General features: G+C 42.5%; 1 protein-coding gene across 1 annotated transcript in view; it reads right to left on the bottom strand.

The window, feature by feature from the left end:
* The window catches only part of LOC132938215 (protein dachsous), a 134530-nt gene that overhangs the window by 89607 nt on the left and 21121 nt on the right, over positions 1 to 23802 (bottom strand). Inside the window, 1 exon segment of the mRNA XM_061004915.1 lies at positions 14078 to 15825. Within this exon segment, the coding sequence (XP_060860898.1) occupies positions 14078 to 15790 (1713 nt within the window). The 5' untranslated portion in view covers positions 15791 to 15825.

Genomic DNA, 23802 nt, shown 5'->3' with positions numbered 1-23802 from the left:
CGCCGGATTCCCCTTAACGCCCGAGCGGGTCGACGTCGCCGCCGTCGTCTCACTCGATGACGAGGCCGCCTCCACTCTCTCTCTCGCTCTCGCTCCCCGTCCCCAGTCCACCGCCGCGGACGCTCAGCGATCTTATATTAATTCACACTCTTCGCGCTCGCGCCCGTACGTAATATTCGATATAATATAATGTGTGTGTGTGTGTGTTTTTTTTTTATTAAAACGACGACACCCGACCCGAAGCCGCGTTTTTGTTTTCATTAAACATCAGCCACAGCCGGGCTGTTGAAAAGCGATCATTGCAGATTTGTGGCGAACCGTTCGCTGTTAATCACGTCCGGATTTGCCCGCGACGTTCAATACAAGTAAAACGATGAGCAAAATAAAAGTTTTTGAGCGAAAGAGAGAGAGACAAGGAAAAAAAAGCATAATGTGGCCATAAAGTGCACAAAAACCGCGTATACGTGATGGCTACAAGTCAAGTCTGGTCGGAGACGATGACGAATCGTTCGACCTCTCAGCTCTTGATTTTCCCCGCGGCGTATGCGACACAAAGTAGGGACGAGCCACAGGAGGCCACCCCCTTATCCGACAACAATAATAACAACTATAATATTAGACTCTCAGTCGGCGCTCGGCACTCGGTAAATTCGCTCGATGTTTGCCCCGTGGATTTTTTGTCAAGATCGTCCACACGCGGAATCGTCTATAAATCTGTGAATCGCGACTTGTATAAGACGTATCATACTATAATTATATTCACAACGATTGCGACAAAACGAAAACACAATCGTCAGTCGTCACCAATGATTTATTATGGTTAAAATGATAATATCATCTCAGCTCGTCTCGGGCCTGGTGCAGCGGCCGGCGAGCGGGTAAAATATATAAATAATATATATAATATTAACCACGCGTGTGTACAGCAATAACGTGGAAGCGTATAGTTGTACCGATCGCGCTCGTGCAGTGCGTAAATATAAAAAAAAAATATAATATTAACGCGTACCTCATGCGCGAAGAGGAGGTTTATGTATAGGCGGTGCGCCGCGGATCAAGTGTGAAATAGTCAGCCTCCGGCTACTATATAAACGAATAGTCCAACGTATATACGCGGCGGCGGTGGCAGTTGGGCCAAATACCACAGATGAATAATAATAATAATAATAATAATAATCGTCTTCGTCGTCGTCGTTGTAGTCTCTCATATTATTATACACAATAATACAAGTGCGTGTGCGCTGCATATACGCTGCGCTCGCGTTGAGCATCCGAACGCGCGACCACCAAACCGTATTTAATATACCTATAGAGGTGCGTATGTACCTTCGCACACTCTGCGAGTGTGTGTATAATGCAATGCCAGAGCTGGGCAATATCGCCTCCTCGTAATAGTAATAATATATTATAATGTAATATTCATCTTCTCTCCGTCTCGAGACACCGCATCGATCTGCGAGATTTATGAACGCCCACCCCTTCACCTCCCCACTACCCCCGCGGCATTAGCCACGTATAGTCGAATATATAGGCAGGTATATAATATTATATACTCCTCCGAATGCGGCAGTAGTAGTAATAGTAATAGTAATAGTAGTAGTAGTAATAGTAGTAGTAGTAGTAGTAGTAGTAGTAGTAGTAGTAGTAGTAGTAGTAGTAGTAGTAGTAGTAGTACAGTAGTACTGTAGTAGTAGTTATTTTTAGTTTTTTCTCATTCGTGATGCGGTGAGCGGGAATACAAATAAGACGAATTTTAATTGATTTTACTATTCCACCTCGCACGCATGTAGCAGCAGCAGCAGCAGCAGCAGTTTCCGTTGCCGAAGAATACCCATAACACGTAACATATTATATGTGTGTGTGTTCGACGTCGATTTACACGGTTTTTATTATTATTATTTATTTATTTTTACCTCGTTACACGCGGCGACGACGACGACGACGAAACGACGATGTCCGTCTGCACCGGTGACCGCAACGACTGCTGTACGCGCGTGCATAAAGGAACCTATCTTGGATTTCGTTTATTTATGTGCGCGTATACGGCTCAAGGGCAAAAGAACAATGTAACTACAAATTGGCACGGTCGATATCTGCTTTAGGCCGGAGGTGGCGGGGGCGGCGGCAGGGGACGAGTGTGCACATATAACGAAATATCTCTACACAATATTATTATTAGACATCGACAACCTGCGCGAGTCCCGCAGACTTAGATGTAACGCGATCGCTCGGAGGCGGGACCGTAGACATTATATCATCACGGGGGCTGCATAATAACAGCGGGTACGGATCAAGTGTATACCTATCCAAAGGGGTGATATATGCGCCCTCCGACCGAGTAGAAATCGCCGGTGGGTGGGACAAACGCGGACGAAACGATTATCTCGCCGAAGCGGTTTTAACGAACAAAGGTAGGTAGATAGGTCGGTCGGTCGGTCGTAGGTTGCATAGGTAACTCCTGTACATACATTTAATATATATATTAAATAACACGCAGGTATATAAATAGCATAAATATAATGAACTTACTAAAAGCGATTAACACGGCGCGGCGGCGTCTTTAGTCCGTTCAAAAACCCATTACTCGCGGTTGGGAAGTTAGTGTAGGGGTATTATACAGGCGCAGCAGGCGAGGGGTACCGTCATCAGTCACGGTTTTTTTCTTTTCCCGTCGCCAAAACTTCATACGTTCATTCGGTGTCATTAGATCGCTCAATCGAGACCGAAAACGACGACCGATGGAATAATTTTTAATATTTTAAAGCTGTAGAGTTGTTGTATGTTTGAACGCGCTAAGCTCAGAGACCACCCGATGGATTTCAATAAAAGTTAAATCGATATACTCCGAGGGTGTTTTAGTATCTTTTGTCAACCCTATATACCCTAGAAAAAGGGTCACACAGACACATGTTAAATTTATCATAAATGTAACAAAAGGCCATGTCCTTATTCTACCTATTGTGTTTGTTGCTTGTCGACTCGATAACTACCCGAGGACGAAAGTTTGAGAGATTGTCCCTACAATAGAGTGTCAGAGTAGTGTTTAGAGAGTGGTTTGAACCCCGCACCTCCGAAAATATACCAATCGGTAAACTCAAGTGTCGTGCATCAAATCCGCGGGGATTTCCCATCACCTCGGTGGTACAAGGTAATCGCAGAGCGAGGTACACCAATGCCCGATTTGCTCGTGAACTGGTATACGCACTAAAACCGAGAGACGCCGGTAATGCGCTGCTGTGTGCACGACACCGTTACAATATTATATACAACTAAAGTATTAGATTGTTACACCCCCCCCCCCCCGTACCTAACAGTATGATGACGAAATGTCGACGACGTGCTCGGTGTCGGCGTATATGATGTGTGCCCCGAGGCAGCTTTACCACCGGAACGGCTACCGTGCGTGTGTTATGCCCCCCCACCCCCCCCCCCCCCCACCCCCGGGCCCAAAGATAGAACGCACCCGCCAATATAATATAATAGTATAAAACGATATTGTGTCGATAAAAACGCGAAACGCCGGAGATTCGCGTGCGCGCCGAAATCGCTACCGCGACCGGGCGATCACATTATTATCCCATTACAGAGAGGTACACCCATTGCGCGTGTTTGGGAAGAAAAAACCGACAACGGTGGCCGCAATAACGACTATGATATTATTATAATATAGCAAACGCGCCATTATAATATAGGTATAATAATATAATACGTATCGTAATCGCGTGATCGTCGGCAGGGGCACCCGTTTTCTTTTTTTTTAAATTTTTTTTTCCGACGGCGTTATAATATAATATACATTATATTGACCGCGCCGACGGCTATAGACGTGTGACGGGAACACGGAGGACCGCGGCGGCGGCGGCGGCGACGGTTCGGAAACGGAAACGGGTGCGGAGAAATATCGATAGAAAAGAAAATCCCCGGAAAATATATATCTTTGACCGTGCCTATAATATGGCGTACAGACGACAATCCGACGAGGCGTTTCGGTGTATATCATACGGAAAAAAAAAGTATACAATATTATAATATATATTATACGCGCGTTTGTGTGTAATACGTCGTCGAATGGCACACGGACACTTCAAGGTTATCTGGATTTATACATCGTGAGTCGCGGCGACCGCGCGGGCCGCCTAGCCGTTTCTTCTGTTTATTCAAATACCTCCGCGAGCCGACCCGCACGCGCACGCGCGCTACGCAGCCTGGCTTGCCATTGTATTATTATTATTATTATTATATAGGCCTCTCGCGCGAGCCGCAGCCGTTTTCCCGCACGTCCAGGTAATATAATATTATCATGTGACTACCGCCGCCGGACCGGCGACGATTGGACGACGGGGCCGTCGGAAGACCGCGATGGCCGGACTATACGCCATAATATTCAAATAAGCGCGACACACTTGGTACGCGCCTATACGTATAGACCTAACCTGGTTCAGGTAAATGTTATGGTATATCGAAAGTAGGAAGGTGTATGTCAAATAAAAACCACGGTCGCAAATTGAAGAGTATAAAAAAGTCGTCAACAGTTTTTTGGAGCCTAAAGACGTCTTGATAGTGACTATTTTTGTAAAATATATGTATTTCTATTCTCCGCAACCATCGAGTTACCTGCACCGCAGACCATTTACACGATCGACGTAAAACAAACAGTAACAGACTTGTCCTACGCGAGTGTCGTAATAATTATCTTCGCGCGATGATTGTTTGGATGAAATCCGCGGAGCTGCCCAATTGGTTAATTCGGCCTATAGGGTAGATGGATCGGTCGGTCTTATAATAATAATCGAACGTGTATATTAAAATATAATAATTACGGTTGATAGCCCAAACCGCTGCGGAATGACGGAGACGAAGATGACGACGGCGATGCTTCAGCTGCTGCTGCTGCGGGTGGCGAGAGGAAGGGTAGGGCGAAAAGAGAAGAGAAAAAATTACATTAAAAACCAGATTGGAAAGCCTGAGGCGGATACCACTAAATAATAACAACATCATATTGCAGTGATTGGATTTGTATCTCCGCCACCTCGTCCTCCGCCCGAAAGGCCGGTGTACCGTTTCGCATACCCTACCATTAGAACGCTTCTAATTATTTTCCTATCGAATGTTATTAGTTGCGTACTCGGCGGCGGAGATATCGCAAATTTTTTTCATTATTATTATTAGTAGTTGGTATGATCAAGCGGCGATCATATTATATTCGCGTATATCTAACTATATACAATAATATAATATATTAAAACCGGAATCGATCTATATACATATATATATATATATGTGCGTGTGTATGCGTACCGCGCGCTATATACACGAGACACATAGGTATACGATAATAATGGATAAGACGAAAAAAAAATTCGTTAACGAACCGAAAACTCTTCTTCGCGTTGCACCATAGTCATCATCATATAATATATCATATACATATTACACGTACGAATGTTATATTATGCCCCCGCGTGCAGATGTACCCATATAGATAAACGCTCGCAAACTGCACACACACACACACACCCAGGAATACACTAACGCATAGGTGTGAAAACGATTACGCGGCCGTTGCATTCTTACGGGACCGGATAAAACGGCGACCACGTCGCTATGTCGGCTATACATATATATATAGGCAGCGATGCACTGCTGCACGGTCGGTCGCCCTGCGCGGCTCGGCACACATTATACACACACGGATATTATATTATATCGTATATAATATACCTGCACAGTGCACTTGCACATGTGCAGACCGTGGCTATCTATCTGCGATCATCTCACGTATTAAGTAATTTATAGATAAACCGTTTTCCGCAGTGCAGCGCTGCAGTTGAGACGATCGCGCGCCGGATAACCCGCGTCGCCCGTAATCACTTTCACGATTCACGCCGAGGCTATTAATCTAAATAACGAGTTTTACCCCTCAAATCGGCGCGGCGGATATATATAAATATATATATAATAGGTATGTGTAATATACGCGCGTTGTATGCATATGATATGTACGGAACGGCGACGACGCGACATCGACGATATTCGCAGCGGTGTCGCACACGCGTATACACATACATTTGTAGATCGCCTATATATAATACGCACTGCTTGTACTCCGCCGCCGCCGCCACTGGGCTTGAGTGGCGGCGACGGTTGTGTTGCGGGAGATCTGTCGGCCGTCTGCGTACGTACTATTATATAAATATAAGCACGACGACGTATGCGTCTGAGATGTGCTGAAAGTGCAATACAGTGCAGTTCGTCTGCACGCCGCACCTATACAATATTGATAACACGCCACTGATGCCCGGCTATACTATATTATAGCCGGCGATGAGTTGCGCGCGGTCGTCGCCTAAAACGCAATGCGCTGCTGCAGGTATAACGCACGCGTATATATAGTTATCATATTATACTAATGACACGAGATGCGGCTATTATAATAATAATAATAATATGAAGATATAACTGTCGTCGAGACGTTGCGCGAGACCAGCGGATGCTGCTGCTGCTGCTGCTGCTGCAGCTGGCAGTGGCGACCGCGCGCGCGTTCGCACATAACCGGTCCAATGACATTATTACCGCCGTTTCCCCCCGCAACGTCTCTCTCGCCCGTCTGCATTATTATTCTTAAAAAATATCATTTTTCATTCAATTTATGTAATATATTTATACACATGTTAAGATCGACCGGAGAAAAATCACACTCGCGAATTAACTGCAGGCGTCCGCCGCCGCCGCCGCCGACACCACGTCACCAGTATATAATACGATAATCGCTAGTATATATAAATATGTGTATCCTGTACTTATATACGCGCCGTACATATTATAATAATACATAAATCCTCGTCAGACACAATATATATTTATAATTATTATATACAGAGTGATCATTTTGTCGCGGTGAACCTGCGGGCGATATATTATATTATTTTGGAAAATGCAAGAATTTTTTTTTATAATTAATTATTCAAAACGATTAACAGGATATATTATTATAATTTATAACGTTAACTGTTTAAAATTTCTCTGCGATTATCTGTCACTTATTAGCGCTATATCGTTCATACAATAATTTATAATTGCGGTATTTTCTAGAAGGAATGCATATTGCATCGACGAAATAACCGCCCTGCTGGAGTATATATTACACGACGTCCGCTGCAGCGGTTCGATAAAAATACATAATATCGCGTCTTGCAACAACGCATCCATTGCAAATGTATAACCATAACCGATATACGAGTCGCATAATATCATCATATATAACATATATAATATATAAATATATATATATTATTCGCCTTGCCGCGAGCGGGCTAATTATTATTAGTCGCGTGACATATTACTATTTTGCGCGCAGTGTTTTCGTAATTTTTTTCAACGGCACACGATGGTGCGCAGTGTAGTAGTTATATACTACAACTATATATAATATACTCGCTGTACATTATATACTATGTACCTATGTGTATAATATATATATATATATATATGTGCGTACTATCGTCCATAATATGTACATAGAAAAATGTATATATACACACAGGTGTATACATTATAGTTTCCTCGTCGGACACGCGGATGGAAGGGTTCGGGGGGAGGGGGGACGCGTCTCTCCACGCACATATACATCTATACATTCCTATATAATATATATATATAATATTATATATGTACACCGTAGTATCGTGTGCGTGTATATATATGGAGCTGCTGCTGATGCTGTGTGGTCGCTCGCGCTCAATGAAAGTCGCCGATTGATTGGTTTCGATTCCGTCACGTAAGCGCGCGGGTAATTAACGGTGTAGCCTTGATCGAAATTTTAATATTCATGTCCCACACTCGTTTGCTATATAATAATATCACACACACACACACACACACACACACACACACACACACACACACACACACTACACACATATATATTATATATAGGTAGATATGTGTGCGCGCGCGCAGAGATATACGACGTCCGCCGATAAATATTTCTTATTATTATTTTTTTTTACTTCACGAAATGACACATATTATTATTATTGCGTATTTACCACGGTTATCCTGTGTATATCTGTGGTAATACAATATCGCATTATATATACATCAGCTCGGAGCGAAAACAGGTGCGTTTTATTATTATTATTTTTTTCCTATCGTTATGTTCTTTTGCGCAATCTAACGGAACGCGCGAGCGGAGGCCGGAAACCACTTGCAGCGTATAGCTTTATTATTATTATATTATATTGTCCATAGAACTTTTTTCCATCTATAAAACGTGTACACACTTGTGTGTATATATAAATATGGAGTACGAGAGAGTTATAGAGAGAGAGAGAGATAGATAGATAGAGAGAGAGAGAGAGATAGAGCTGAGGCGAGCGTGGCGCGGAGAGCCAGTCGCGCAACCCCGCGACACGATTTTCTGATCCGAGCCCACGCTCGTTCCACTATATAATATTATTATAATATAATATTTTCGTATTCGCAGTTGCGAAACACGACTGGGTAAAAAAGTACGATTTATGTATAATAATATAGTCGAAGTCGAACCGAGTATTTATTTTTTATATGCCGATCGCGGTATTGCTGCTATTGGATCCCGCGAACGGAAAAAAAAACGCCCCGACGTGAGTCTTATTTATTTATTTATTTTTACTTTTAACACCCGTAAAATAATAACAACGTCATTAAACGCGTTATATTAATTTTATTATATTCCCGACTCGCGCGCGCGCGCCGTTCGCTCTATGAGAAGTCTACACGGTCCGGACGGCACACAGTATGCGGTCACCGGTATCGATAAATTATGATGACAATTACCGACAGATCTACCTTGGGTGGCCAGTGCGGAGCTTAGCCGTTTATTTAATTTTAATTTAATATACACGCGTGTACTGCAGTTGGTCCGATCGACTATATAATAATAGTATTATGCCGCGCACAGATAGATAGGTCTCGCCCCATCCATACACACACCCGTTGCAGCTAAATACAGTAACGCGTCGTACCTAACAGTCCCAAGTGTTCCAACGCCCGTTTATATGCAATATTAACGACTAGTATACAAGGTAGTATATGTGATCAGCGAACGTCTGCAGATTCGTTCACTGCAGTTGTCCGTCTTTGTATATAATATTAGGTGTATTAAATGTACTCGCACACATATGAATTATACAAATATGCGATAATATAATATCTTTCGCGATCATTTTTCACCGATATAGGGCCCGAAGACTAGACTGCGAAACTGCGTACGCCGGGATATCACATCACGTCCGCCACCGGCACCATACGTCGATTTTGTGCATATACGAGTTAAATTGGTATACATATACTATACAGTGTGTTCGCGAAAACTGGGTACACTCTATAACTCAGTTATCTATACGTTGCTCAATACTCAGTACCTTATACATATTTTAGAAATATGTCGGCGGGAGATCGATGGTCCAATAGCCTAGTTTCATGTCCCGCAAACCGAATTAAAAAATATTTATAGGTTACTTAGTAATATGGTCAATTTAATTATACAGTGTACTCTGTTTTCGAGAACACACTCTACCATATATATTGTATAATATATGCACGAACCTATATTAAAATACGACTCGGCAGACGACGACGACGACTATAAGACTATACGACAGCGACGACGACGGGGACCCATGCGGCGAGACCCGGTCGTGATATATATTCCACCGGCGAGCCCGACCGACCGACCGACACATATCGCCGCCCCCTCGGCGCAGTCTCGTTTCGCGTGTACGCTGCACATATACATACCAGTTTTTAAGACTCTCCGTGCAATGTATATAATATGTGTGTATATATATATATATACAGCCGCAGTGGACGTAAGATATGAAATATCATCGTCGCCCCGGACGACGGTTTAATGAGCGAAAAGAGAATCGCCGGGGCGGCACACCTCGCGCGCGCGATGCCCGTCTGCGATTCTTCAGCACATTATAATAATATTAATATTATTATAATGTATACGACGCTGCAGCAGTCCGACACCTCGCGACGGCCGAAATCGCTTTCTACACGCACAGAGTATAAATACGTAAAAGGACGCCAGACTCGCGAGCGCGCGTATATATATATATCATATCACGTGGTCGGATTTTCGTTAACCTCCTCCCTGCAGCAGACCGTAAGCCACGCGAGTAACATATTATGCACCTGCACCCGCCCGACATGTAACGGTGGAGTGTGCACGCGTGTGTGTATTTATAATATTATTATTATATGTACATGCATCGCGGTATATAGCGAAGTTTCGCGGGATCGCGCCGCGGTTCGTATGCCGTAGAGGTATATAGGTACATGTAGCTATATATATATATATATATGCGCAGGTACATATGTATATTGGTATAATATATAACAGCGGTACAGGAATTCGACGAGAATATGTATATTCCAAAGACCATATTATATATATATATGTATATACTATTATATTCCACCGAGTCGGGTATAACATTTAAATACGCCGCGCGTGGTATACCTATGTATGATATTATATACCACTGGTACAATCGACGATATGTAGGTATACGCGCATAATAAATACGTCGCGAACGCAATATAGAATTCCAAAGTCAGTCACGACCGCTGCACATAACGCGCGACTACTATATAGATGTACCCATGCCGCGTCGTGTACTTGCGCACATATATATATATACACACACACACACACGCGGTGGTCGTATATGTATATGTAATAGGTAGGTACACGATGCGAGTCAGCCGGGCGTAGGGCGCTGCACCGGTGCTGCGAAATGGCAAAAACGGTTCGGCCCGCGTTTAAGTCTCTCGCGGGAGACCTGGGCGGCGCGCGGTCAGCGCATATCCACTCGCTGCTGCTGCTGCTGCTGCTGCTGCTGCCGCTGCAGGAATGTCGTCGTCGCAAGAACACTATACGCACAGAAATACGCGTATATATAAAGTGATGTCGTAATAATATTATAAACGTGCAGAACTGGTGGTGATCTCCTCGGAAAGGTAAACTATAATAATATATTATACATTATTATTATTATTATTATTATAGGCGTGGTTGCGGCGCGTTTACCGCGAAACGGGACACGAGCGCGTTAAAGTAATAATAATAAAGCCTATAAATGGACGCAAACTATACCGGCCAAAAACGTCGGCGGGTGACGACTACAGGTACCTATGTATTTTATATCGCCGAAAAGGATTTATCGCGGTCGATCGACGGGAAACCAAAGAGCGCATTTAATAACGAGCCGCGATATCGTTGTGATTTATATGTACCTATAAATGCGTGGCGGCTTGAGGAGGTCCACGCGCCATATCGTTTGCAGCTACAGTTCACCCACACCGCGGTGCAGCGATTGCGGACGATTATTATTATTATTATTATTATTATATAACGAATCTGCGGTATCGATCGCGGTCGTGTGATCTATATACAAGCGCGGTATATTAAATAAATATATATGTGATATATTTGTTATTGTGAATTATCGCACCGTCGTGCAGTATATTATTATATTTATACGATAAAATATATAATACATATATATATTATATAGCATATCGTTTATAACGGCGTGGGCGTTTTCGGTAGGCCACCACGAAGACGTCACTGCTACACTGCGGAAAAAGTATCTTTTCTCTCTATATTACATACTTGCATACCATATGGACAGAAATTGGGGTGAAGGGTTGAGTGTCGAGTATAACTAGAGAAATTAGCACTGCTCGAAACAGTGGTCACTATACCGTAAACGATAACTATATAGTAACTTTCAATTAAAATATTGTTGCATAGATAAAAGAGAGTACAATTTTCCCGATAAAAAAATCGGTAGTTAATAAAGCTTTCATCAACCTATCTTTCTTGTCTCATCAAATCAACAAACCACACTTGGGTTTTCGTCATGTTATAAGGTTTAAGACATGAGGTTTTCGCAAGAGCTGCAGAGAGCCACGGCTTTAACGATATGCAAATATGCAATAAAGTATTTTTAAATATCATTGCCCACAAAAATCATGCCGAATTTCCGCCTACTGGTCACGCTCGATGGATTTAATTTAAGTTAATAACAACCTATAATATCCACCTATCGCATATACACATGCATGTCTAAACGCGCGTGCGCTTTATCCCGTCGGCACATCTTGCAGCTATTATACAATATATCCTCTCTTTGTACTTACGTTTTAATTACCAATTATCAATTATGTTAACATTATTATATATTTGTAAAAATCCTATTTCTATTAATTAATTAGTATATACTTATTTAATATATAAGAATAGGGGGTACTGCAATATATTAAGCTAAATTTTGTAAAATAATTGTATGATATCCTTATGTTGCAAAAATAAATTATTATTATTATTAAATTATTATTATAAGAAAAACATATAAGAAAAATAGCGCATCGTATACATTCAACATTGTGTTCTACTATATATTATTATATATTATACGCGTTTATCGACTTCCATTAAAATTCCGCGTGAACCCGATGCGTACCAACAGAGAAAATATAAGTGTGTCACTATATTACTATTATATTATATTAAATGTTTCCTTTATATTATGTGGCTTATAATATATATATTTTATACAGGTAGCGCCGACAATGGGACGAGGAGCGCGCGCGCGCATATAGCTCTCGGGGCGCCGCTCACCCGTGCCGTATATAATATATATTATTACATGTACCTAGGTAATAGTATATAGGTAATATATCGACGTCGCGGTTATACCGCGCGATTTACGATCGAGATCTGCGGCGGCGATGATCGGCAATGCGAGAATTATTATATATACACACATTGTGCACCGCCCGCGCTAATAACGATAATCGTCACCGTGTCATTGTTACAACAACAACAACAACAACAATAATATTATATCGCGTCGTCGTATAGGGTTCCCCGTGATCTATCGGTTCGCTCGGCAGCGCATACGATGATAGTTATAATAATAATAATAATAATAATATCGCATGTGTGTTACCTATATACGGTCTCATAAATGTCGCGTATATAATAATAAAACGGCGGCGGCGGCGGCACCTCCTCTCCAGCGCCCGATAAATAGGTACGCCCATCGCGGCGCGCACACAAACATTGTTTGCAGAGTAAAGTTTACGACCGCGGTCGCGGGCACGGTCGATTACGGTTTAATTAAACTGGTTGCATTCCGCGCCCGACACAGACGCCGCATAATATGTGGTACCTATACCTACAATGAAACGCGCGCTTATATTATAATCACAGTATCATTCGATTCGACTATATGGGTGTATATTATTATTATTATTATTATTATTATTATGAGCTGTGCGAGCAAATAAATCTCGAAAAACGGTCGACGGCTGCAAACGGGTTCTCGCCGCGATGACGACCACGATAATTACGATAGTAATAATAACAACACTACCGCCTATAACAATAACGTTCGTCGTCGTCGTCGTCGTCGTCGTAAAAGTTAAAATTCGACTAATCTCACACGACAGTTATATCCGTATATAATAGGCAAATTTATAGCGATAAAAACGTCGAAAACCGCACACCCACAAACCCAAACACACGAGTACACATTGCCATAGTCGGCCAATACTACGATGCGATATAAAAATATGCTAGACTTGAATGTTAATGTATTATAAATATGACATGATAAATGTTTACCCATTTGTACTGAAATTGCATAATTTGGTGAACAAAAGTGCAGTACTATCTATATACCAGACTGAATTTATGTCCCTCATTTCATAAATCATTTTAAATATGTTAAACATCAAGAATCTATATATAGTATTTAATTATAATATATTATAGTTCGGTACTTTACGAAAGAAATGTTATACTTTGCGTGTACTTTTGTAAACGCACATTATTTTTTTGTCTCGTATTCTAATATTGCATAGACGATATATTTAATTTAATCTATTATACAATATATAATATAAAGTTATTCAATAAAAAGTGCATGTCCGGCACAATATAAGCTCCAGCTAAAAGATAGATCGCTGGAATATTATAATATTATACTGGATGCATAAAAACAAATGAAGCACGTACCTTGAGGACGCACGATCCGACGGCTCTATCTTCGGAAACGTCCACGTTGTAGAAGCTCTGGTCGAATATCGGCTCGTTGTCGTTGAGGTCGTGTATGGTCACGTGTACGGTAGTGGTACCGGTCAGCTGTTGCGGCCGGCCGTTGTCGATGGCCAGCACGACGAACGTGGGTTCGGGGTCGCGCTCGCAGTCCATTCGGTCCCGAGTGACCACCACACCGGTTAGTGGATCCACCTGGAACCACAGCGGCGGCGGGTCACGCATCTTGTACGTGAGCGCCGCGTTGTCGCCCTCGTCCTCGTCGGTGGCCAGCACCCGGGCCACGGACGTGCCCGGCTCGGCCGTCTCGGACACGCTGGCCCAGTACTCCGGTGCGGCGAACACCGGACGGTTGTCGTTGACGTCCGTCACCAGCAGATGGAACGTCTTTGACGCGTGCAACGGCGGGCTGCCCGCGTCAGTGGCGATCACGCTCAATGTGTAGTTGGGCCGCGACTCGCGGTCAAGCGGTAGCGCCACGATAACCAGGTAGATAATGTTGTCCTGCGTGGTCAGCCCGAAGTGGCCGTCGCCGCCCTGCAGCGTTACGTTCACGTTCGAGTATTCCTGCTTCGAGTCGGGATCGTGGACGGAAATGCGGGCGACGAACTCGCCGGGCTGCGCGCGTTCCGAGATCTTCGGCGTCGCGTCGTCGCTCAGGAATATCACGTTGATGTCGGGTTGGTTGTCGTTGACGTCGGCCACGCGCACCGTGACGAACGTCGTCGTCTCCAGTGGCTGGTCGCCCCGGTCCTTGGCCACCACCACCAGTTCGTGCACCTCACGCGTCTCGTAGTCCAGCGGCCGGTTGACCGATATCACGCCCGTCTGTCTGTCCACAGTGAAGTAGCCCTCCTTGTCACTCTGCCGCCGGCTGATGGAGTACTCGACCACGCCGTTGTCGCCGTCGTCCACATCGGTGGCGTGCACCTGCAGTATGCTAGTCGACACGGTCGCGTTCTCCGGTACGGTCGCGTAGTACCGGCTCTGGTTGAACGCTGGTTGGTTGTCGTTTACGTCAAGCACCGTCACGTTGACCGTCATGGCACCCTTGAGCGGAGGCAGACCGCCGTCGTACGCCTCGATCACCAGGTGATAGGCGGCCGTCGTCTCCCGGTCCAGGTAACCGTTGATCTGCAAGTCCAAGTATAGTACGTCATCCTTCTCGCGGTGCGACGACAGCCTGAACGCGTTGTTCACGTTACCGGACACGATCGCGTACCGCTGCGTGTTGTACGGGCCCAGGTCCAGGTCCCGCGCTGGGTTCAGCGTCCGTTTCGTGTCCCGCGGCGTGTTCTCCGGGAACTCGACGTGCATCGACGGGCTGGGGAACGTGGGCGCATTGTCGTTCTCGTCGATCACGCGCACCACCACGCGCACGTTCTCGCCGCTCAACGGTATCGCCACCAGCGTGTACGACGCCCGCGCCTCCCTGTCCAACGGCACCCGCGTCCTGATCTCGCCCGTGTTCTGTTCCGCTATCAGGTCCGTGTCTACCGCGCTGCCCGGCACTGGCACGATCAGGTACGGCGGCCCGCTGTCCTTGGACCCGTCGCCGATGAAACCGATCCGGGTGCCGACCGGCGCAGACTCGGACACGTCCAGGTGCCGTTCGTGTTCGCCGGCCACCACGGCCACTGCCGCCAACAGGCACAACCATCGCGGCAGGCCCATCGCCGTCGTTCTAATACCACCGCATCGTCGGCCACCTGAAAGTCAACGATAATAACGAATATTAATAAATTGTTGTTTTAGTTATAGGTATATATATTGTTGGTAACAGTGGTATAGGTCATATAACGGTCGAGTTTTTACACAGTCATAATAATAAGTAATTATATCGATGCATCGCAAGTGAAATATTATAATATTCGATATGGTGAAATGGTCTCCCAATATAATATACAGGAACCGGTGCGAACAATTTCAATAAACAGAAACCAGCAAATCTACGTTTTATTTTATCATAATATACTATAACCCTACAGTTCGTCCGGAAAAAATGAACAAACAAAAAATACGATGCCAAACCTGGTATATCCATCGTGTAACTAGGTTTAAGAGTTCACGGGGAAATCGGCATCGGTGTACCTATACCTCGATCTGTGAACATGATTCGACCGATACGATGCCAATTTCAGGTTTAACGGTTTCCAACAGTCACAAGCTCTATGATTACAAATGTACATTCATTTTTGTATATAATATTGTGATGTGGCAGGTACAATGGCGTGCAATGGATGAGCTCAAGGCGCCTGAACAGTATGGGGCAGTGAACGAGGTATACACGTAATCGTATATATTATATAATACTATATGATCGCTGTGATGCATCCGATGAGACTGTATAGTCCGAATGAGAAGAATATTGTAGTTCAAATAAAACGAGTTGAAGAAAAAGTTGTGATGCGAGATTAGATTTTGACGAATATTATTATATTATGGACGACGAGGAGAACAATGAGATAGGTGATCGCTTTCAAATCTAAAACTTCACACTTGTCAACGGACTCGTCTTTTCATACATACATACATACATATTATTATTTTATATCGTCCTATGAGCGTTCTACGCGATTATTATCTTTATATATAATATTATTATTTATTGTTATTATTATCACCATCATCGTCATCGTCATCGTCATCTGTTCTGTCTGCTGGACATATTCCTGTGAGTTTCCGTCAAATCTTTTTCGATTCTTTTATTTATACTTTTTTTTTTTATATCACACGTGCGATTCGTTACGACGACGTTTCCAAAAGACGGAATTATATAACAATATAATATTATGTTCCGCGACATCTTATATCACATATAGGAGAGTTTTCGTCCGCGACAAGTGAACTTCGTTTGAAAAGCGCAACAAGTGGACGACGAACTCGCGTTCAATATCCGTCGGCCTGGTGCATAAGTATATAGTATATTATATAGTAGTCGCTTCGGTGCGAGATTCGATACGATATATATTATTATATCATGTACACGCGATGAGAGACACGATTCCGGGAAGAATAATATTTATCGGCCTCGCCAACGAGCGTGTGTGTGTGTGTGTGTATGAGAAAGAGAGAGAGCGATGTCCCAACAAATAACTCAATTCGCGTGGAACTGGAATATAAATTATTCAGCGCAAACGTATTTGCTAGTCTTTTCGCGGTCGTTATCAATTATATACACATGCACATAAATCGCATAATTATACCGTCGGTATACACGACGAAAAGCGGCGCAGAAAACGGTTAGTGATGATGATAATATAGATATATCATATTGTCATGTCGTACAATATTCAGGGATCCCGAGTAGATCGTTATTATAATATTACAGGTGTTTTATTCAATAATATTATTATCATGATTCGGATTGATAACTTCACAGAGTTCATACTCCACGGTGCATCCATCGTGTGTTACGTTGCGGTATATGATATTTGCTATTGGATTTCGGTTTAACAGAATAGTAATAATAGTTTTATAATAACTATTATTGGCCTATATAACAAAATACCTAGTACCTACCTATATATATATATACAGACGCAATCTTTCGTTTATTCATTAAACCTTTATAAATATTGTACGATATAGGTATACTATAATATTATAATACTAGAGATAATCCACCACCAAGTGCCTATACGGTTTTATTTATTTTTTCACGTACCTATACTCGCGTCGTGCTCATACCTATATTGTATACTATATTAATATACACGTAGAGGCGTTATGTGGTATCAAATACATGGTATATAGGTATATTGTGTGTACATAGTTGTAGCAAAACAATTACGCTGCACACACACACGCGCAGTGCTGACCGTATAGGAAAACCCCTCCCCGCAATCACCATTTTCACCACTCAAAACTACTGATGAATAACAATTATCGTTTGCCCTGTTATTATATTATCATTATTATTAGTATACTTGACAGACCGAACACCGCGCGTTATATATATATATATATATATATAGGTATGTACCTATCTACCTATTCGCCTACCTATATACCTATGCACGTTCGCCCGAAGATGTGTCTCTCTCTATACCTAATAATATTGTTACATCCAATCACTACATGTGTATTTCAGTCATTGCGCATATCATTATTATTACAACTTTTTTACGAAATTTACCACTACTGCTCGGCGGGCCTGCAACGGTGGCGTCTATATTACGACGTACCTACCTAATTATGTGTTAAACATTTCAAGACCGATATATACCTCTGGTCAGTAAATGTTACACGAATACGCACGACGCAAATTGATTATTCGTTTCGAAAAATCGGTCATGATGATTAGGTTAAAATAAATAAGTGCCGTCGAACGTGCACTGCACACACGTGGCGTAAATATTTCGCAAACATCATAATATTTTTATTATTATTATTATTATTATATTAAATACCACGGCAAAGACGCGCGTTCGGGGTAACCCAGTCGTCATAGTATTATACATACACAATAATATTATTTACTCGGGTCGATGATTTATATCCTAATTATGCCTATATGCGTGCCGCCCGCGAATTATATTATGTCGTTTAACCGGCATAAGCGCACGAGCACGCCTATAGGCGGATTTATGATCAGGTCGGAAATCAACGACAAAACGCTCACGACGGTTAGGAAAAAAAAAAATAATAATACCAATAACGATCGCTCAGAAATTGCCACGATACGGCTTATAAGCATAAACTATATTACTTATATTATGCTATTGATATAGAGGTTTGCCGGTTTCTGTTTGCGGTGATTTACTCGTATGTCGGGCGGCGCGATATTATTACACGCGTCCTCCTTTCTAAAAAAATTGTGCGTTTTATTGCCATAAAACTTGAAAATTTAGCTCCGCGTAACTTTCTCTTTTAAAAATTCACGATTTTCCGACGGAGAAGCTTTCACGTCGCACGTCGATGAACCGAAAACGCGTTACTTCAACAATAATTAGCGCGATTTTTAACGTTTGAGCCGATTATAAGATATTTTGATTTCCATATACACCCATCGTCTATATGTAGGTACACGACTTATACTTATACTAGGTAGTAGTAAGTTACTACACAACCGCGGCGGCTTTTTAACGTCGTCGTTACATAATACCACATAGATGTATAGGTAAATCATACCGTTTTTGATATTATTATTATGATTATTATCATTACTACTACACGCTCCGGGTATATAAGTGTAGGTACGTTTCACACGCGCGGGTCTCCGATTAATTATAAATGTTACATTACATAGACAAACGTAATGATATTAAATAACATTATTCGAACATCACCGTCGGACGATTATAGTTCGTGACCAGGCGCACAGTTCCGGGTGCCAACTGTCGGTGTAGAAGAAAATATAGTGAAGACCTGTAGCAGCGGCAGTTAATCGATTTTTACGTGAGACGCGATGCAGCAGTGAGGGGGTGCGCACGAGAGAGTGCGATGTGGTCCATTATTGATATGGCGACCGATGTGTAACTATATTGTCGGCTTGTGAGAGCGTCTAAATACAGACATAGAGGTACGTGCATATAATATATTATAATAGCGTTATACATGTATATAGGTATATATACCTATATAGGAACAGGGAAACGGTACATAATTTTAATAATAAATATCGGGATTTCGATAGATGCGCGCGATGAATATTATTCTCCGGTAAACTGGTTTAGAAACGAAAATCGTAACTCACTATATAATATTATATTATATCGGCAGCGGCGGAAGACTTTAATGCACTATACATGTTATACATAAAAGACACGTTTCTGGCCCGAAAAATCAAACGCCCGTCGTACCCACGGCAATGATATAATAATAATAATAATAATAATATAATATCACATACCCGATGGTCGCTGAAACACTAATTAACAAAATGTTAAGCATATATTATAATATTGATATTGTATTTATACGAGCTAGGGGGGATGATGACTCTGAACGCGTAGTCTATGTAATAGATCGATTCTCTAGCGGACAGTGACAAATTACTGCGATATAAAAATATCACACCTTTGGAAATCTATATTTACCAAGATAAACATGATGGGAATTTGAGTGATTGAACAGAGTACGATATAAAACAGAGTTATTTTTCAGTAGTGTAAGACCGCGTATGTCCATCGCAGATGCACAAGCCATCTTATCACAAACAAACAACCCGCTCGGGGTTATGCTGTAGTGCATTTACAATGCACTTATAAAATATACGAATCCCTGAGTAGATGGCGTTTCTCTGTGGCTCGCATGATATTTTAGCTTGTGCACACGATCGACACCATAAAATTCGTAATCGGAGCGGGCGTGTATCGGACGGCTCGGCGGCGTCGACGAGAACGACTACCATGGTAAGGGGTACGTGACGGCCGACGAGTAGAGACGAGGAGAGAAACCTGCAGAGTCCGCGGGGAGATGAACCGCGAGATGCAGCTATACTCCTTAATGTGTGGATAGATCTAATACCTTGCACCGGTGCAGTGATGACGTTTGTGTGAGCGAGAGTATGCGTGTAATGGGCTACGGCCGCTATAGTCCGTGGTACATACAGCCTATATATTATTATTATATTATATTGTATTTATTTCGTCGACGCACACTGACCGGGCCGCATAATAATAATAATAATAATAATAATATTATAACCACGAACCCCACCATTCGTCGTTCGCGTTCACCAACAACGGCGCGAGCGTAATAATAACATTTCCAGTCGGAGGTTTTATATATATATATATTATATTATGGAGCCGCGGCTACTCTATAATTATTGTCAATGAAAACTCGCACAGCAAACGAGATAATTATTTTAACTAGCAACATAATCCCCGTGTCGAAAAAACAATAGACCGAACGATTTTTACCGTCCGACCGTACCTGTGTATATATTAATGTATGTACATAGTATATATATATTGCACACATACATAAATATACAACCCGCGCCGCATACGTAATGTTATTATTACGCGTATTATAATATGTATAATGGGTATACGCGAGAGGATAATGCTGCTGCTGCTGTTGCTGCCGCCGTTTAAACGAAACCATATTCCTTTTCACCATAATAATAATATTATCTATCGTTATAAATACGTGGTTCGTTTTTTTTTTTTTTTTTTTTGTCAGCAATAATGAGATTTGTTTTAAACGATCGAGTGAAACGTGAATACGTATACATATTATATATTTTTACGACGTGAACCCCGAGGACGTGACTTGGACCGCGTGGAGGCGGCCAGGTATACATATTATAGGATATAAAAATATATTATACGTAGGTATTATTAACCTAACCTACGTTTTGGAAACGAAAAATTTCGTTCCAGGAAAGCGGATCGGAAGTGCCCGTTCCTATAATGATATTTCGCCACGACGACGTTATCGTCATACCACAGGTGATATACGCGTGGGGAAAACGCGCGAGCGATACACCGGTGCACACACACACACGCACGCATTACATATTATTAAATTAATATGTTAAGCACCACTGACTGCTGCTGCTCAGCTGGGCGACGACGACGACGACGACGTTGGGTAATATAACGACAGCGCGGTAATTGAAATAAAAATAAAACAGTAGATATTTAAATTTGAATTTAGGAAACTCGTTCCGTCGCGTTTTATTTTTCTCTCTGGGGCCGCGTGGTGTGCAGTCCATTATTTAAAACCCATGTGTCCGTCCGTCCGTCTTTCCTTCGCCGACGCGACTTTGCTGCGAGTGTATACGATGATAACACACAACACAATAGATTCGATTATCGCGACGCACTTGCAGAGAGACAGCCGGACGCCGAACTCAAGACGCGGGAAATCAGACGCCTGTGTCGGAATCGGTTTTTTTCAATTTTCCACTCGCGCTACGTCCATTGACTTTATTGAAAACACGCGATGATGTTGACATTTTTATTGAGTTTGGGTTTCCGTGAAATATCTGTAGTAATATCCTATAGTTATAACCAAGTGCACCCATTCAAAAATATTCAATAAAATTTAGATAAGCGTAGGTACTCCGAGTACAATATAATAATATTATTGAACGATGATTTCAAAAAAAAAAAAAAAATACTGATATTTTGATCTTCTAAGGTGGTGCTGGTAGGTATGGACAATATTGCTGGGCCAAAATAAATGTTTTACACGCCACTGATAAGTGTGTGTGTGTGTGTGCTTGTGCGACTATGATATTGATATACATGTGCGGCCACCTACACTTTTAATACTCGCCGCACGCGAAAACCGTGTAAACGATATTCCTACGGTCCTACATACGTACACGGTGGTGTGGTGGTGTGTGTACTCGTGTAATATAATAGACACACACACACACACACACACACACACACACACACACACACACACACACACACACACGCACACACACGAATATTATTATTATATATTTATATACGTACGTGCTGAAACGCGATACCCGTCCGGAACAAGCTTTTTCGCCCGAAGCGATGCGCGTACGCACACACACACACTCGCCGGCGCGCTTGTATATTACATATTATATTATTATAAACTGTATTCCCAAAACCGTACGCCGCCGCGAGTACGCTGTACACACCGTGCGGATAGGCCGTGTGCAGCGCGCGCGATACAATAAAACTATATTTATGATAACACGACGCGAATATAATGTACTATTGTTATTATTATTGTTGTTATGATATTACATTGCACTATTGTGTTGTTTTCCGTCGTAGGTCCGTAGCGCGCCGCATTTTGGGGCTCACTGCCGTCCGCCGTCGTCGTAGTCGTCGTCGACGTCGTCGTCAGGAGGCTGTGGCCCCGAACACATCATTAAGTTTACATTTATTTAACGACGGAGCCCCCTGGACTCCTCTGGTACACCGCTGGCCATTTTTTTTTTTTTTATTTTACGAACGGAGTGGGCGACCGACCGACCGGCGGCGGCATCCGGACGGACGGAATTCCTAAACAACCATTAGTGTTAAAATTGGAGGCAATCATCCCGTTCGAAAAATTTTACCTTTTCATTATTATTACACACACACACACACACACGATCGATTGAAATATTGAATGTTGCTGCAGCCGTTTTATATATATATAGGACGTACACGTATGTAGTTATTGTTATAATATTATATTATATTCAGACCGCAATACCGCGGGGTATGAGCATAGTTCAGTATTATATTGTCCGTGTACATATTATACTGTATTAGAATATTATATGTGTGCGCAGTGTGTCGGCGAAAGATCCGATAATATACATCACCGTCACTTATCGCGGTGCATTCTATGTAGGTATACACATGTTATAGTGCGTTCCTATATACGGTAACGACCGTTGGTTAGAAAATATAAAACGGGAAAATGACGGTACAAATTTTTGACTTTCGTTGCTCGACGACGATGCGAATTTTCGTATAGAGCCACGCGCGCGAACAGGACGATAGTATAATATAATAATAATTATTATTATACAATACAGCGCGGTCACGATAACTCGACGCTGTCCAGCGGCGGCGGCGGCGGATACCCGGCCGTTTCGATTAAAAATAGTAAATTATACACACACGGAAACGTAATAATTTAGGTGGGCACATAGGTACTATATATAGTACGTTATACTATACACATACGCATTACACGTGTGTGTATATGTGACGCCGTACGCGCATTGTGCCACGAGCAATGAGTTT

The sequence above is a fragment of the Metopolophium dirhodum genome, chromosome 2, assembly GCF_019925205.1.
Source record: "Metopolophium dirhodum isolate CAU chromosome 2, ASM1992520v1, whole genome shotgun sequence".
Taxonomy (NCBI): domain Eukaryota; kingdom Metazoa; phylum Arthropoda; class Insecta; order Hemiptera; family Aphididae; genus Metopolophium; species Metopolophium dirhodum.
Note: the sequence above shows the minus strand (reverse complement) of the source record. Positions and strands in the feature narration are given on the sequence as shown.